Raw genomic sequence first — 19,558 nt, 5'->3', positions numbered from 1 at the left:
CAAACACACTACAGAAAGAAGACAAGCTTTTATAAACATCCGTTTGTTTGGTTCTTCAAGTGTGATATAAGTGATGTTACACATATATAAATATTAAATAGGTGAGGGCCTGAAAAACTACTATTATTTGACCATTTAAACAATTCCACAAAGTTTTCAGTAAACTTCTTTTTCTGTTAAATTCACATGAGTAAAACTATAGTTCTTAATGCTCTCTTAGTATTTTCTAAAGCTATGGCATTTTAAGGCATTTTCTGGGTATATAAAAGTATCTGTAGACTGTAAATTGCAGAAACTTCATGCAGAGTGATTTTTCTTTGCTTTTGAAAACTAAGTATTAAAGAAAAAAAATCAATCCATCTTTGTGTTTATTGAACCAACTTAAAAACTATGCTGGTTTAAGATTATTTCTATCCTTTTGTGTCACTATGAACCTAACCACAAGGGTTCAGAAAACAAATAGCCCTTGAAAAAAAAAATAAAACTTTTAATCCACAAAGTCACAAATAAATGAACTTTCTAATAGTCATTTAGTCAGCCCAAACAATATTACATTGAATATGAACAGGACTCTAGTTTCCAGCTGTCCAATTTTTACTAGCATTTTTTTTAAAGATTTTATTTATTTATTCATGAGAGACAGAGAGAGAGAGAGAGGGAGAAGCAGAGGGAGAAGCAGGCTCCCAAGGAGCAGGGAGACCGATGCGGGACTCGATCCCAGGACCCTGGGATCATGACCTGAGCCAAAGGCAGATGCTTAACCATCTGAGCCACCCAGGCGCCCTTTACTAGCATTTTTATAGTGAGCATTTTATAGCTCTATTTTTCAGAGAAATGACCTATTCATCATATACCATGTGTTTTAACACTTTCTAAGTGATGGATTGATAGATTTGTATATCTTCATCCCCTTGGACCTGGGAAGAAAACAGGAATGCAGAAATACAAAATTCTCAATTACTTTTTCTGAACATTTCTATAATCGAAAATAGATGATTTAAGAGTTTTTCACAGAGGGTCCAAGAAAAAAATAGACAGCATTTTCTCTGATCTAACCAGACCACAATTATACTATTTATACATCACATACAAATGATTAATATTTGAAATCACTCTTGCATTCTTGGATCTTAAATACAGGAGGTCACTGAAGTTAGGGTAATTTAAGAAAATAAGAAGCTTTAGGCATTAAAAGCCACAACCAAATAAAATATTCTCTTAACTATACTTCTCTGCTTATACTGTTTAATAGGATTAAACAAAGAACAGTTTATTGAAAGAAAAAGGCAAAATAAGAAAGCCCTGACTAATCAATCTTATTCCAGACTTTCTACCACACCAGAGGCTACAAAAACCACTGGTGACATTTACACTAAAATTAGCTTTTTCCCTCTCTAGATATTTTCCAGGATCTAGCTAGCTGCAAATACTTTTGTCACTTAGATGGAAACATATATTCTTTCTACACAGTAATTCTCTACATGGTCATGGAAAAGAGTGTTAATAAATCTAGTTCCCTTGACATATACTGGCAAGGAAATGGGATAAAAAAATTCTTAGTGGAAATTCACTAAGTTGTTTTAAAATGAAAGTTGGATTTTTTACATCCAACAATAATCTTTACAAAGGCTTTTAATATTATCAACTATTTCCTCAATTAATTTTTGAGCTGCACACACACAAGCAAAACAAAGAAGCCCATAATCTTTAAGACAGAAAAACTCTTAACGATCCAGAAGAAACTGCCACCTTCTGTGACTTTCAAGGGAAAGACTGCGCTTCAAGAAACAATACCCAATGACAACACTAAGTTTCCAGAAAAAGATGATAAATGACTGGTACAGAACTGTGCGGGAAAAACGTTAGGCTGAAAACCCGAGTAATGCTTGTTTTGAATGCTTACAGGAGTCATTAGACAGAGTGGTTCTTGACTTTTACAAAGGGATATAAGAGAACCTACTAGAGGGCGCCTGGGTGGCTCAGTTGGTTAAGCGACTGCCTTCGGCTCAGGTCATGATCCTGGAGTCCCGGGATCGCGTCCCGCATCGGGCTCCCTGCTCAGCGGGGAGTCTGCTTCTCCCTCTGACCCTCTTCCCTCTCGTGCTATCTCTCATTCTCTCTCTCTCAAATAAATAAAATCTTAAAAAAAAGAGAGAACCTACCAGATAGATATTTCATAATTATGAGGGTGGGAATATGGCCTCACCATTTGTAAATGCTAGGTATTGCTGATGATAAAACTATACAGTAAATAATTACAAGGTAATCATCAATATATACCTTGAGGACAAACGAAAAAAGCCAACTGTGCTGGTCATTAAAGTCACATGAAAAGATACCTGTGGCTCAGAGTTATATTCCTGGAGAAGTGTTGTGTATCGCACGGTCCCAACCACAATAAAGAGAATGTGCCCTGGAAAACCGTGTTGCGTGATCAAGAGGACTCTGGTGACAAAGGCAAGTCCAAGTGTGGGGCCCTTATACCGAGGACATGGGTAAGTGCCTGTGAGACCAATTTGGTAGGAAGGCCTAGCATTAAAGCTGTTTTTCAGAACCTTGTAAAAGTTCCCTAGTCTTTTTTCCTCCCATTTTTGCAACCCTTTAAGACAAATATGGCATATTTTACTGTTATTGTTGTGTTGCAGCTAAGATAATGGAGTAAAAATGCTTGCTGACTCAAGACACGGGTAAGAGGAAGAGTGTAACCGTGGCACTTTATGTAGGAGAAAGTCGAGAACTCCACTGAGCACAAAGTTGGCGGAGAACAAGGAGGTATCCAAAGATCGTCTTTCCCTGCTACCAGTGAATTCCACACAACTCCCTCACTCTCAAACAACGTCCACCCTTACCGTGCCCCAACATCTGTCTCTGGCTATCAGCACTGGCAGCCCCTCACCTCCAGAAGCCCATGAGACACCTTACCCAGGCCCCCACTCCATCACCTGGACGTTCCTCATTTCCTGCCGACTCCTGTTAAAGTGTCTGCTCTATACCAATCAAGTCCTCAAGGACAATCTAACATCAAACATGTCTGCTCCAATGCTAGGAGGGAACTGGGAGTACGTTCCCAATTATCCCAGAAGTGAGATACTTATTTCTGAAATTCCAAGCTGGAATTTTAAATGTATTAAAACGTATAATGTTATAAATAAATGGTAGTTGAATTCTATACTTCTCATCTGTTATGGGGGAGGATGGAGAGGAGCTTTTTTGGAATGCCCTGGAACCTGACCCAACTTTCACAGAAGTCAGTGGAAAAAATGGACCTGTATATACAACTATCCTTCTGAAATACAACCATATACTTGAGTGTTCTCATCAAAAAACTTTAGTAAATGGTAGAGAAACACAGAACTCTTAAGAAAAGTTTCTTCACCTATGTTAATTTAGAATATTATTACTTAGTTTTAACTTTCCTGTTTGAGGTGGGGCTGCCAAAATGTGAAACAATCATATGCACAAATTATACTGCTAAAAATGTCTATGTATATGATCACTTCAATTTTACCTTAAGTTTTTTAAACGGTGCAAGTATCAAACAACAGTGTCATGTGCGCTAACATTTTTTTTTTTTTAAAGATTTTATTTATTTATTTGACAGAGAGAGAGAGACAGCAAGAGAGGGAACACAAGCAGGGAGAATGGGAGAGGGAGAAGCAGGCTTCCAGCCAAGCAGGGAGCCCAATGTGGGGCTTGATCCCAGGACCCTGGGATCATGACCTAAGCCATAGGCAGACACTTAACGACTGAGCCACTCAGGCACCCATGAGCTAATATTTTTAAAAGGAAAAGCTGCTAACAGAAACTGGAATAGGTACCTAATGAATACCACCATGTACAACTACAACTCCATATATAAAACAGTATTAATAAGATTAAAGTTTTCTAGTTGAGCCTACATCAATCACCAATTATAAGTTATACATAAAAACAAAAAAAATCTCGATAAAATTTCTAAATTATTTTTTAATGTGGGGGAGATTTTTGGTAAGGTCAAGATTAATACTTTGTTTATGGATATTTCTTAACTCCAAATAACCACCTATGCTGCTTCTAACATCTTCAAGAGGATGTGGTCTAGGTGGTAGGGAAGAGAGACAGAAGAGTTTTCACCTTTCATTTTAAATCTCTCTGTATTGTTTGAATTCTTTTTTCCAAAGAGCATGTACTTTTAGTAATTAAAGAAAAAACGTAATTGGAGTTGTGGGAGTTGTGTGGATACAACAACAGAAGTGTATTATTAAAAACATTTTCAAGGTGAAAAAACACCACACACCTATTCCTAATGAAACAAGTAATTTATGTAAGAATAGATTTATTTAAAATGTATTCAGGTTTTCTTCTAAAATCACAATCAAGGACAAAGCTTTAAACTAGGCAGGGAAAAGGAGAACAGTGAACTCTTGGGGTGGGGGGGGGAGTTGTGGCTTTAATTTCTCTGAAATTTCTAGTATATCTCAAAACCACTCCTCTGCTCCTTTCTGCTTTTCCTCAATTATCTTACAGCAGTGGCTCTCCAACCACGTTCCCCAGACCAGCACTACCAGCAAACTTGTCCACACATACACGCAACAGGCCCCACTCCAGACCTACTGAATAAGGAACTCTGGGAGGGGTGGGGGGCAACAATCTGTCTTTTAACAACCCAGGTGATTCTGAGTTTGAGAAGGACCATCTTAAGGTATACCAGACAACACAACCATTCTTAAAATTACTTCAGGTTCACAATACAGACTCAATAATTATCACTTGGTTTAAACACTCCCAGACTGCTTTAGGCTAATTTCATATGGCAAGTATTAACTTTTATTTATTTTTAAAGATTTTATTTATTTATTTGACAGAGAGAGAGACAGCGACAGCAGGAACACAAGCAGAGGGGAGTGGGAGAGGGAGAAGCAGGCTTCCCGCCAAGCAGGGAGCCCGATGAGGGGCTCGATCCCAGGACCCCGGGAACACAACCTGAGCCGAAGGCAGGTGCTTAATGACTGAATCACCCAGGCGCCCCGGCAAGTATTAACTTTTAATAACAAAAAAGAGAAATTTGGGGGAAGAGGAAGGACAGCACATGAAATACATAATGCTCGAGGGAAAATTTTTAATACATATTCGTGGCTCAGGTCCCTGTTAATAGATCAAGCATGGGCACTTACTATATGCCCAATATTCTACAGAGTATATATTTATGCTAACAGAGAAAAACATACATAGTTTCCATGGCTTGAATTACCATCTATCTACGTTAAAGATTCCCAATCAAGGCTACTAACATCTCCTGGGGGCTCTTTGATCTTATTCTTCCTCACTTACCTGTCTCCCAAAATCATGACTCAAATGGTCAATGCTATTGTTAAGAGAGTATCATATACTTCTGGCATACTAGACAAATGTAAGGTTACAAATTATTGACCTTTACCAGATAGATCTCCCCCCTAACCTTCTGCTTGTTGGCTATTTCCACTTGGAGATCAGATGTGAATCTCAAATTCAATGTATCCAAAATTGAACTCATTATTTTGTCCCTACACATATCCCCACTCCTTTTGCTTCCTTTGCTCATTAAATGCAACAGAATGCTGCCTAAGCCAAAAAATTACCACCTTTGACATATCCCTCACCTCTCACCCCTTAGCCAATCACCAAGCTCCAGAATCCATCAATTCTCTCTGCCACTACTCTGGCACAGGCCTCCGGTACCCAAATTCCTACCCAATTAACTCTGCCTCCAGTCTCGTTGCTCCTTCCAGAAAGAAGGTACTCTGTAAACAGTAAATCTGATTATGTCATTCCACTATTTAAAATCCTTCCATGGCTCCCTGCTGCCCTAAGGAAAAATATGAAATTACAATATCCTTCATCATCTGATATCTCTCTCCAGCTACAAATCTCACACCACCACCCATAACTCTGGTTATACTGAATGTTACTTCATGAAAAGCAGCATTCTTTCTCTTTCTTCAACTCCTATGATACAATGTTACCTCTACCTATTACTCAGCTCTCTTCATATCTGTTTATCCTTCATGATCCAGTCTCAATGTCACTGTTCTCATAAAGCCACCTACCACTTCCACTTATGTTATACCCAGTAGCACCTCCAAGTGCAATACTTACCATCCCATATGGAAACCATGTGTCTCCACTAGATTTCAAGCTCTACCAAGAATAGGAGCCATGCCTATGTTGTTCACAATTAGCACCTAGGCAACAGCATAGCATGAAATTAAAAGCATGAGCCCTGGAATCAGACAGACCTTAAAAGTAGCACAAGCAAGAATCTGGCACAGTTTCTTAAGCTCCCTTTCCCTAGGTTTCCTTACCTGTAAAACGTAAATAGTTACAAGGTTTTTTAAGGATAAATGTGATATATGAAGTATTTATTAGCATAGTGCTTAGTACACAGAAACATTAGCTAGTATTATTACTTAATATAGCACCTATCGAAGATATATGCTGAATGAATACAGTATTCATAAATTATTAAAAACATGTATTTATTAATGCTAAGCTCATATAATTCATTATATTTCCAAATAAAGCTTATAATTCTTTAAGGAGGCTTCAGTTGAATTCATGTCCATGGCACTGAAGATTTCCTGTAACTAACATTAAGTTGAATTATAAAGCAGAATGTTCAAAGAGAATCACCTGTGCCTCACTTTCAGGAACAATTTGTTTGTGAAGTTGCATCTGCTCCAAACCAGAGCTTTCTAAAGAATGTGGGGAAGTGTTACAAATTGAGGCAGTTACATTGTACCTCGCTGACTGATAAAAGCTGTAGTATTCAAGTCTATTTTCCCCTGAGTTTTCAGGTGCCTTTAGTTTTTGTTTAAATTGAACAACTTTGTAGATCAGAAAAATGATTAAAACACAAGCTAAGATGAAAAAAGCTAGCAAAATGTCAAAGGCCTCATTCAACTTTTCAACTTCTTGTGTACAAATGAGAGATGTTTTCCCTGACACCGAAGCATCATCAATGGGTAGAGCACTGTTTTTTTCCAAGTTCAAGTTAACAGAAGAAGTAAGCTGTATTTGCACAGGTAACACTGCAGTAGCCTCTAATGGATTACCAAAGGTATTCTCTTGAAAAAATCTACTGGCAGGTGAAGTACGACTTCGTTCCCAGAAAGTAACGCTCTCAGTATTTTCCAAATGTTTCCCATTTGTGGTTACTTTATGCCAGGCCATCATTAACGCAGTAGTCTTGTGATGAATATGAAGAGATTTTACAGCCCAAGCTCTGGATACATTTGTCGAAGATGTAACACAATTTGTAAAGTCAGTCCACTTAATATAATGCAATGCTCTGCCGCGCATGGATGGGGGATTCTGACAATAGATGTTTAGCGTAATGGCTGAAGATGCTAGCCAGTCGCGAAGGCCCAAGAGTTTGCAGTTACATTCCCAAGGATTAGAATTTGCCTGAAGATGAGTCAGTGAAGACAATGGCTTAAGGACCCTTGGATGTAAGTCTGTAAGATTATTAAATGACAGATTAAGGATCTTCAAAGATGCTCCCATATTTTCAAACGTATCATTATCAATGCTGATTATTCTGTTTCTATCTAACTTAAGGTAAATTAAATTCTTTAACAAGCTAAATGTGTCAGAATTTAAATTTTCTAAATTATTATGACTTAAGATCAAATGTTTAAGATTATTAATTCCACTAAACCCATCCCTAGCAACATTTTGAATTCTTGAATTTTTCAGGAGGAGATACTCCAAGTTGACAAGTCCTTTAAATGCAAAGGGCTGTATTGCTTCAATATGGTTATGAGACAAAGAAAGTCTTTTAAGGCTCTTAAGTACTTCAAAAGCATTTGATGGTACTTTTGTTAAATTATTACCTTCTAGATACAAACAATCCAGCTGTCCAAGATGTTGAAAGCCTAAGTCTGATATCCTCAAAATTTTATTGTTTGATAAATCAAGTATCCGAAGAGCAACCATACCAAAAAAGGTACCACTCCCCAGGACAGTGAGGCGATTCCTTTGTAGGTTTAAGTACTGAACTGAAACTAAATCATTAAATACTCCTCTTGGAACAAAAGCTACTTGATTAGACTGTAAACATAAAGTACGAAGATTGGAAAGTCCCTCAAAGAGTCCAGGATCCAAGCGTTTTATAAAATTATTATTTAGATATAGAAAATACAGATGGTTCAGTTGAACAAAGGCTTTTGGATATACATACGCAATGCGAGAATTATCCAAATACAACGCTACAAGAGAATGAAGTCCTGTTAATTCACCCTCATTTATGTAAGATATATTGTTTCCAGTCAGATACAGAAAAACCGTACTTTCAGGAAAATTCTTAGGAATCCTTGAAAGGCCTAAGTTACGGCAGTTAATATGTCTCCCAGGGTAGGGCTGGCAAACAGACGAACATCCAAGAACCTCTTTATGGAATAAGAATAGAAGATAACACGTAACAAGTAGAAAAAGTCGTAGGCAAGGCAGAGAAAAATGTAATCCACACATAGCCCTGTTCTTGGTTTTTCTGTTCATATCAGAATTGGCTATAAAAAAAGAAGGTAAAACTTTAAATCATCAATAAGTTCTCAAAATTAAAGTGCTATAATACTAAAAATTCCGTATTCTTTTAGTTTTATTAGTATCAGCCAACAATACTAAATATCATCAATTGTACTATGGTGATAGCATATTATATAATGAGTTTGGAATGTGTTCTAAAATTAACACCTCCAGGCCATTAACCCACTGCTTGACAAAATAATTCAAATTTAATGAATTGCAAAATAATATGTTTGCTAAAGCTAATTTAAAATATTACAATTGACAATAACTAAAGTGACAAATGATGAGGTATGGATAATGGTCTTTGGATATAATACGTCCCTTTGACAAATTAAAGTCAGTATCAATTAAGTAACATTATAATTTATGAAAGTACAAATTCACTACAAAAAGCAATTAAACTCTAAACTATAGCTTTTCACAAAAGCAAATTATTTTTCATTTCAGTTAAAAGTTCATATTTAAATAAATAATCTTACCAAAACCAGGAAATTCATATTATTGACACTCGGCTGATTCAAGTAAAGGTTTTCTTTCTAAATCTGAAGAGCGACATTTCTAAACTCCATTTCTTTCTGTGGCACTGTTGACCTCCACCCCTCCACCTTTTTTTTTCTTCCTTTTTTTTAGTCACAGTTTGCTCAGGAAACACCACTCTTCACATTGGTTCCTCCACAGTCAGTGTGTAAAACAGAGGTTGCCATGGATACAGGAAACTGAGAGACAGGAAGTAATTTTATCTGTGTTTCTAAAGTATTGTTGAAAGGAAATCTCAGGAACTTATTTTTTTCAGAAAGCAGTTAATTTGAGTGTTCCTAACACATACCTAAACATCTGATAATTTAAAAAATAAGTATTTTTTAAAAGGAAATGTGAAAAATTTAAATATTCAGAATGAACAAACTGTAGCCATCAGCAACAGATAGATACTGAATAAAAAAAGGTGAAATAAAGGATAAACAGAGTAATATAATTTGGGTCTTAAATGCATATAATATTTACATTGCTTTGAATACACATTACAGACTTTTAGTCCTTAAAAAAAAAGGTAGCAAAAACAAGAAATTTAGAATGGTGAGCACAAATGTTGTTACACTAAACTCTCTGCTCTTCCTTTTTAACTTTTCAGAGAATTTTGGATATAAAAAATATTGAGTATCACCAACTAGCACCTTAATTTATTAAGGTATATGCCTTGCATTATAAAATGATACAAAGCTGCACACCAAATTACTGGCAAAGATTACCTTTGGCAAAAAAAGTTGGGGAGAGTGAAAGGGACCTGATAAGGGAACAGAAGGCAAGCTGAGGACAAAGCAGAAGCTGACACCCCACAACCGCCCCCCTGCTGTGGAATATATGTGACATTTCTCAGGCACTCCTGGCTGCCCTAAAGGAAAAACAAATACTTAACCTGTAGAGATGACCATCCTGCAAGACCTGAGTCTCCCTCAGTTTACTTACAAAAGCTTTAGCAATAGCTTCCAGAAGGGAATGTAAATACAATTAAATGCCTTTATAACCTGCAGCCCATCGACAGATACTTGAAGTGGGCAGAGTGTAATGTTCCTCCAGGAAGTTCCCAGCTATCTTAATGTTAATGCCTTTCTAGAGGGGTAAACAGCCTTAACTTGACAATGGCAAGGCCTCCGGTATCCGGTGAGTCTTCTTTAGCATATGAAAATTCTTTCTCAGAAACCTCCCTTTTTCCTTACCTCCCCCAACCCCATAGAATATAATCAGCCAGCCATCACTACCGCGGTGCAGTAGCTCTTTCTGCCCACAGGTCCTGTCCCTACACCCACCCCCCATGCTTTAAATAAACAACTATTTTGCACCAAAGACATCTCAAGAATTCTTTCTTAGTCGTCGGCTCCGGAATCCACCCCACTGAACCTCACCTATATTCCAAAACCCCATCAGGACCCTTTAATGACTTTTCAACATATATACATCTGAAATAGTGTGAATCTTTTAAATAAAAACTGATCTGTGTATACTGTAATATTGAAGGGTAATGATTTAAAGAGTTAACTATAAATTGTTTATATTATATGTTGTTTAGTCATTACTTTTCCAAAAAGCTCAATGCTTAGGCTAATTCTGACTTGGATTATTATTACTAATACTCTGATAATATACTTAAAATATCAGTAATGATATATATAATTGTATAGTAACTCCCTCTTGTTATTAAAGCATCTTTTACATCAAGACAACAATTATTTCAGATAATAATACAAATTATTTCCATATTAAATATTTGGTAAAATACCCAGCACTTTCTATGATAATAAAAAATTAGAGGTGCATACTAGATAACAGATCTTTATCAAAATGATTTACAATTTTCACAACTATCCTTTGTGGCCAACTATTGTTGTTGTTATTGAACGAAGAAATTAGAAAATCACCACCAAAAAACCCCCATGACAGAGAAATGATATGAATTAGAGGTAAAGGGCGCCTGGGTGGCTCAGATGGTTAAGCGCCTGCCTTCGGTTCAGGTCATGATCCCAGAGTCCTGGGATCTGGTCCCTGCATCGGGCTCCCTGCTCCTTGGGGAGCCTGCTTCTCCCTCTGCCTCCCTCTCTCTCCCATGAATAAATAAATAAAATCTTAAAAAACATGAATTAGAGGTAAAGATGGAATAAGAGCTAGGTTTCTCAAGTCCATTTCTGTTTAGTGTTTTCAATAACAACATAATGAGGATTTTTCAATTGTGTCATATAGCTCAGAGTTATGATGGGGTTCAGGACACGCTATCCCAAAATATAGCACCATGACATAGAGAATATTCAAAACTGAAGGAATTTGAGAAAAAGGCAGAATTGTGAAGGACTCTCTCTGATCCCTCCCCTCCCTCCCAGCCACACCCTCATCCCACCTGCCCTTCACCCCTGAGGTCATAAAAAACTTCATGTGAGAGGTGCCCTCCACTATAGTGGGAGAAAAAGAGCATCCTTATTTCCGAAGACAAACAAACTCTGAGAAGAATCCAAACAAAGAGGCTTGCAAAATTTCCCTGTTTGCTACATTTATCTCATACCCTGTGCCCTACCCTATCTTTCCAAGACTTTCCACTCTGCCTCAAACCTAGCATAAAAACACACAGGTTTGGGGCACCTGGGTGGCTCGGTCAGTTAAGCATCTACCTTTGGCTCAGGTCATGGTCCCAGGGTCCTGGGATCAGGTCCCACATCGGGCTCCCTGCTCAGCGGGGAATCTGCTTCACCCTGTTACCCCCCCTCACCCCCCATCTAGCTTGTGCTCTCTTGCGCATGCTCTCTCTCTCAAATAACTAAATAAAATCTTTAAATACACACACAGAAGTTTAACAATCCCCTTTGGTTCTTCACTTCCTTTTGAGGGCTCCCATGTCATATAAAACTTAACATTAAATTTACATGCTTTTCTCCTGTTAATCTTGACTTTGTCAGTTTAATTTTCAGACCCAGTTAGGGACCCCAAAAAAGTCAAGGAAAACTTCTTCCTCCTCTATAGTTTGGAAGAACTCGACATCAAAATAAAATTTAGAGGGAAAACTACAAGGTGATAAGATCAGAACTTTAATTAATTTTGTCCTCTATTCCAGAAATATCCAAAGCAGACAAAAATATTATTAAAATCTCAAAAATAAAATTTTTAGTAAATTACACTAAATAAAAGTGACAGAATAAAATAAATTTTGTTTTTCTCCTATTGTGAAAGCTGAGGTAAACTAAAGTGTCTACAACAAACAATAAATCTAAACCCAGTATCCAGAACAACAAAGTTCAGCCTTTCTGTTCACAGGGTTCATAGGCGTTGCTGCTGTTACAGACAGTGATCACTGCTACAGAACTCAGAAATCAAGACCTCAAAAAAGGGTGATACCGGAACAGAATACCTCCTTATCTTACTGGCTGTGAGCACATCACTGATTAGTGGCACAACTGGCCACTCAAGTTTTAGATTAGAACCCAAGTTTCCCAGCTTCCCGCTTCACTGACTGGAAGGGATATGTCCCCATGCTTTAACTACTACCATTGCACAGCCAATTCACATTGTTTAGGTAATTTAAAACCATCTTATTATCTTGTCAATTCTCTAACATGTTTGGTGAAATCTTCATATGATCTCAAAGGCACAATAATGTTCCCCGATCTGAACTGTGACATTTTGATTCTGCTCTAGAATAATACATCAAAATGGTTCTTCATATCCCTCTTCTGATTCCTACTAATTTTCATTAGAACTATTTCTGAACACGACACTCAGCCTCCTAAAAGAGCTTCCTCCTTTTTTTTCCCCAAGAAACTGACTCATTATTTTTTTCTCTCTCTTCTTATGGAACCTTCATTAACACAGCTTTCAAATAATGTCATAGTTCAGGTATAAATACCAATCCATTTTCTTTTCCATTCAGAAATTCCATGACAAGAGAATGCATAAATCAAACAATTATTCTATTACCACCTTTTCAATATATATCCTCTATGTTATTTTTTTTTAAGATTTTATTTATGTATTTATTTGGCAGAGTAACAGCGAGAGACGGAACACAAGCAGGGGGAGTGGGAGAGGGAGAAGCAGGCTTCCTGCTAAGCAGGGAGCCCGGAGGGCTCTATCCCAGGACCCTGGGATCATTACCTGAGCCGAAGGCAAACGCTCAATGAATGAGCCACACAGGCGCCCCATATACCCCCTATATTATTTAGATGTACAGCATCTACATATAAACCAACCAAGATGGGTTTACATAGAAAGAACAGTTTACAATAGTGCTTACTGATCTTACGAATCTTAAGAATTACTTCTAGATCCTAAAATCAAGAGAATCAAAATCTGAAGTGGTGTTTACAATTAAAAATATTCTGGTAACAATAAAAAAAACATACTATTTTGCTCAATGTAGGAGAAAATTTTAACAAAGAGCAGTATCTCAATACAGATTGATTATCAGTTGCAAGGAAAAAGAACAGTAACTATACAGTGGAGCAATCAAACACCTTCATGAGAATTAACATCATTAATGAGAAGCAGGTGGACACCATGTGCCACTGGATGTGGTATTTCAAGAAGGACAGCATCAATCACTTAGGTAGTATTCCAACCAAGGATGTACAACCAAAATCTAATCAACAGAAATCATCAGACAGGGCGCCTGGGTGGCTCAGTTGGTTAAGCGACTGCCTTCGACTCAGGTCATGATACCAGAGTCCTAGGATCGAGTCCCGCATCGGGCTCCCAGCTCAGCGGGGAGCGTGCTTCTCCCTCTGACCCTCTGCCCTCTCATGCTGTTTCTCTCTCTCTCTCTCTCTCTCTCTAATAAATAAAGAAAATCTTAAAAAAAAAAAAAAAGAAATCACCAGACACATCACAAATGAGGAATATTCTATTCTGGGAAGAGAAAAGGAGGGAGGGAAACAAAGAAAAGGGCTGTATTCTTCAAAATTGCTAGTCATAAGATATAAAAACTCGGGAAATAATACAGAGTAAAAGAGACTACAAAGACATGACAACTAAAAGCAATACCTAATACTAGACTGAAGCATTTAGGAGTAAAAGGTCATAATCTATTCAACTTACATGCAAATAATTCAGAAAATAAAGCATCAAGTGTGTTTTGTGTGTGTGTGTATAATGCATGTATACACACATAACGGGGGGGGGGGCACACACTAACAACGTCCAGACTATCATGCTCATGAAACTAGAGACTGGTGGGGGAGACAGTTAGCTTAAAAGCACTAGACACCCAAATGTCCTTCAATGGCTAAAGGTGATACATCCATACGATGGAATACTACTCAGCAAAAACAAAAACAAAAACAAAAACAAAAACATCAACATTCGAATGACACACACAACAGCTTAGGCAAATATAAAAGGCGTTATGCTGCCTGAGAAGGCCGGTCTCAAAAAGTTCTACACTGCGTGATTCCATTTATAGAACATCCTCAAAAAGACACAATTAGAGTGAAAGAAAAGAGATTGGTGGGAGCCAACAGTTGGGAGTCAGGGGAGAATGGGATTCCTAAGGTATATCACACAAGGGGGTGTCCTCAGGTGAAGCTATTCACCTGTGTTCTGACTGTGGTGATGGTCGTGCAATCTATACATATGAAAATTTACATTCATGTATAACCTCCCCTAAAATCAATTTTACTCCATGTAAATTTAACAAAGTTTAAAAAAAGCCCTTATATTTTAAAACACAGCCCTATATTTTAAAACACAGCCCTTGTATTTTAAAGCAAATATTTGTGGCTAAAAAACAAAATACATATAAAAACTACCAGACCAAATCTTGTTTGATTTACAATCATGATCAGTTTTATAAAGGAAAAACAGTGTTCTGCAGCTACTGGAAAAGCATGTCAGTTTATAAAATCTGTCAAGATTCTGAGGCACAAAACAGATTAGCATGTTCCAAAGAGAGCGAACAGCCAGCATGGTTGGGAGAAAATGACTGAGAGAGACCAGGGTGGAACAGGGCTTGAGAGGTAAGCCAAAAGGCAAACACCGACTAGTTGTCCCGTGGAGGCCACTAAAGGGTTTTGAACTAGAAGAGGAACAAGATCATTTTTGCTTTTAAAACATGGCTGGCATCTTCTCTGTGGAATATGGCTTAGAGCAGATCAGAAGAGATGAGGAAAGAGCAGTGGAGGAGGCTACTGCAACAGTCCAGGATGAAGAATAAGACAGCTTATACAAAGATAGTAGAAATGGAGGGGGTGGATTTGAGATACACTTAGAGGTGTAGTCAACAGCTCTGGTGATAGATTAAATGTGGACGGTGAGAGGTCACGTTGTCAAAGACAATTTCCAAGTTTCTGACATGAATAACTGGGTGTTCAGAAGTATCCAAGACTGAGAAGAGCACAGTGCATTGATTACCTTACCTTCATCAAATATATCCAATTCAGACACATTATTGAGAGCCTACATGTGTCAAACATTGTGCTAGACTCTAAGGATACTAAAAATAAAATCTGCTCCCCGATCTCAAGGAACTCAAGATGTTCTGTGAGAGAATAAATGTTCAGTCGACACACTCATTATAATATCCTGACCATGCAGTATTCCAGAAGCAAGTACCCTATGTCCAGTGTTAAGCAGAGGAAAAAAAAGTCTTAACAACATTATCATCATCAGATCCAGAATTTATTTACTGAGCATACACCACTTCCTAAGCATTGTTCTAAGTACTTTACATGTATTATGTCACTTAACACAGAGAACAATCCAACAATGTAGCTCTATTTTATAAATGAGGGTAGAGGTATGTTAAATACCTTGCTCAAGGTCACGTGGTGAATTCAGGAGCCAGGATTCGTATCTACCCAGCGTGGTTCAGAGCCTGAACATTAGCCTTTCACTATATGCCCTCAACACATGGGTCCAACCTCCAAAAAGCCCAGAATGTAAGAGACATAAAAAGCATAGAAGCAGAGCAAGAAATACATGAAAATGAGTTTATGGCGCAGTCCAAAAATTTCAAGAAGGCAAAAATGACTGTAGGCAGAGAAATTGGAATGAGTTTGACAAACGAAAAAATGGAAGACAAATAAAAAATGTCCATGGATGGCAAAGATTGCAGGTAAGGCAACAAAACTGGGGCCCTTTTACCACCTAGAATTCCACCTGCTTTCTCCAGTTTCCCTTTAACCTATACAGCCTTACTCCAAACCTTTTTCCTGGATCTATTATAAATCTGAGGATTTAAGGGCTCCATCACTGATGAATGTTAACAAGAGTAGCACATGCTGCTGTGTGGCTGCACATTCAATGATTATTTTAAATGTCTAGCAAATACAAACCGAGGGTCAACTTTACACAACCATTCTGTACAGATGAGTCAATGGAAGCTTCTTCCTGGGCCGAAATACCTGCCAATTTCAGAAAGGTGAAACGGAGGCAACAGTAGTAATGAATGAATAAGAATAATGAACACAGCATCGGCAGCATGCACAAGGTATCTGCATGAAACACCTGCAGGGAGATGGTGTCTTTCTTCAAGGGTTGGCATGGGTCACATGTGGATAGTCTGAATGGGAGACAGCCTCAGAGTAAATGAAGGAGAGCCTCAGGAAAGCCTAAATTGGTACCTTCACACACTTGGTCAAAATCATTGACAGCACTAACATTAACAGAAGCAGGCATTAATAGACAGATAATAGTACAGCAATAACTGAAAGATTAATATTCAATCATTTACCATTTAACACTCCAATGCATTCAACACTTTAACGGGCATTGTATATACATTCTCCAATATAGTCTCAAAACAACCGAAAGAGGGGCGCCTGGGTGGCTCAGTCGGTTAAGCGTCTGCCTTCAGCTCAGGTCTGTAAGATGACTGCCACCTTTTGAAAAGTTCATCGGAAGCATTTATCTAATTTGTAGATGGAGCACTGGTCCTAGATGTGAGGAACACATTGAGAGTATAGTCCCATATTCACAAGCATTCAGGAACTTTCCTTAGTAGTTAGGACAGGAGACAGAAGACAAAAATAGTTGCTCTAAGATGCAAGGGCATACTGAATAATTTGTCCCAGAGGTGCAGTGGAATGTATCATCAATGCACAGCAGGGTGCTTAGCACCTAACAGGAATTTTTAAAATACTGCTCAATGTTGGCTGTTATCAGTACCGCAGGCTGTATATTAGGACAGGAATGTAGGAGCATTTAGGTTCTGCCACATTTCAAGAGTAAAGTGAATCTTTATTGGAAATGAAAACCAAAATGGACTATTTCCATTCAAATTCTAAGGTAAGGGGATAGAAACACTTTCAAACACTTAAAAAGGACAGAACTTTTGGGGGGAAGGAGGAAGAAAGTGAGATTTCAGAGCACTGGCAGAAAAACAAACTGATGTTCAGCTTAAAAAAAAAGTTTTATAAAGGATTATTTAACCTTTCAATTAAAAAAAAAAATCACCAAGCCCAGGATTAGTAATTTACCTCTTTTTTCACAAAACTTTTGTATACAGATAAAGACAGTAAATATGGCCCCAATTGTTCATCTTCCTAAACCACCGTGTCCTCCAGCTTCTGTTAGATTAAAGCTAACAAAATTCAGTATATGAATATTAACCAGCTCAAAAGTAGGTATGTTATTCAATTTGTGTTTGGGAAGAAAACCAGCCTGTAAATTCACAGCAAGAACCAAAAAAATATACATGCATAGCCTAGTCAAAAAAAAAAAAAATCATTAAAAGCTTCATCACAGAGGGATTTTCCTCAGTTGAACTGAACGATCATAACCAGTAATTACTATCAACTACATTAGATTACATACAAAGGAAAACATTCATAATCCAAATATTAGTTTTTTGAAAAGCTAAGGGTATCTCTCCTATTCATAAACCATATATTCAAAGGGAAGATGGAAAGTAGAGCCTCAACAGCTGAGGCTTTGAAATTTCCAAGTACTCTTAGACATGTTTTATTCTCCTTATCTAATAAGGAGAGAGAGGTATATAGTCACCATTCAATATATCCTATAACAACTGTTCCTTTTATGGTTGACTCTGGCAAAATAAAATTTAACAACTTACCCAATGATACCTCACTGTCCCTTTCCACAAGTTACTTTATAATGAGATTATATAAACTGTTAGAAATCAGTTCAAGTAAATCTTGAGGAAAAAAGCAGCAACAATAAGAGCAACCGTCACAAAACTAAAACCCCAGAATGTAAGTTTCACAAGGGCAAGGACTGCATCTGTTTTGCTCCTTCCCAGTAACCTCACTGTCCAGCATTCCACGGACATTCAGGTCAGTATTTGATGGAAAGGGGGAGAGAATGATCATTCAGCTAAGGGGTAGGGTAATCACTATGGGTGCTTTCTGCCACTCTGACTCTGAACTTAGAATACTGTAGGGCACACTGAAATAGCTTGGCCAAGGCTGGATCATCTTGTCTATAAACTGCACACAAGAAGTAGAGGAAAAGTATGTTTTCCATCAGGCAGTCTTCTCAGACTGTCTTCTCCTTTGTGGACTCTTGAGCAAACACAAGAATCTGACATGGACTAGCACAGCTTTTCAGAAGCAACAAAGACAATAACTTTAATTGGTAATCTGACTTCCAGTAACAGCTCAACCTACTAATGGAAATCCATTCATAAAATCAGATCTATACAATGTATGAGAATCTGTTGTTTAAAATTACCCATCTCTCAAAGTGAATGAATGAGTACATAAATACATAAAATTACCCACTGCTCTAATCTACTAATAGAACTGGTAATACATTAGTAACTGAGACTTTGATCAGTTTAGAATCAGTCTTGAAGACTCTCATCTTTTTTGAATTGAAGCAGATAATTAGTATAAGCAAATGTATCCACCAATAGCTTTTCATTTCAAAATTAACTATCATTACAATGGAAACAATAAATGACGCAAAAGGATTTACTGTTTGCTGAATGCCTGAAGAATTTATTTATACTTTATTTGTATATCCTGTGCAAAATTTTTATTTGTAGCATTTCAGAATAATATAAATTATCTTATTCATTACAGATTTTCAGAGACTAAGTGACTTCCCAAGCGTTAGAACAAAAATGTAATTCCAGATCCCACAATCTCACACTACCTCTTTTCTCACCTTACAAAAATAGATTTGATGCTCAAATGACTACTGTAAATTTTAAAAATACATCCTTTTCGAAGTAAATACATGAAAATTCATTCCCTACCTCTTTTTTGAGAAAGGGTATTAACAGGCAGGTATGCAAAATTTATACATACAACTGAACAGATTAAAAGTATGCCTAAAGTAGCCCCATTCAAAAAACTCCTAATTTTCAACAATACTACAAATCAGAGTATCTACAAAAACTCTCCTTTTTAAGGCTGCTGAATGTGAAAATGTTTTATGATGTGTTAATATGACAAAACTGAAAAATGATCTGTTTTCTACCTCAAGTAGTACTTTATAAGTGACCAAAAAGTATGCTATACTTCCTCCCAGGACTGACAAACTGGGAGATCAAATTAGCTTAATTTTTCAGGCACAAACA

The 19,558-nt window shown here is 37.4% G+C and overlaps 1 protein-coding gene across 8 annotated transcripts in view; it reads right to left on the bottom strand.

Annotated features, from left to right (window-relative positions):
* Positions 1-19,558, bottom strand: part of IPO11 (importin 11) — a 194,424-nt gene that overhangs the window by 44,029 nt on the left and 130,837 nt on the right. The window contains exon 28 of one of the 8 annotated variants that reach the window (XM_027605745.2): positions 7,085-7,472. The exons of the other annotated variants lie outside the window; for them this stretch is intronic. Coding sequence (XP_027461546.2) covers positions 7,451-7,472 — 22 coding nt within the window. The 3' untranslated portion in view covers positions 7,085-7,450. Of the gene's footprint in view, positions 1-7,084; positions 7,473-19,558 lie in introns of those variants that run through there. 8 annotated transcript variants of the gene reach the window in all.

This window comes from Zalophus californianus, chromosome 5, assembly GCF_009762305.2.
Source record: "Zalophus californianus isolate mZalCal1 chromosome 5, mZalCal1.pri.v2, whole genome shotgun sequence".
Lineage (NCBI taxonomy): Eukaryota > Metazoa > Chordata > Mammalia > Carnivora > Otariidae > Zalophus > Zalophus californianus.
This window is presented reverse-complemented; position numbering and strand designations above follow the sequence as displayed.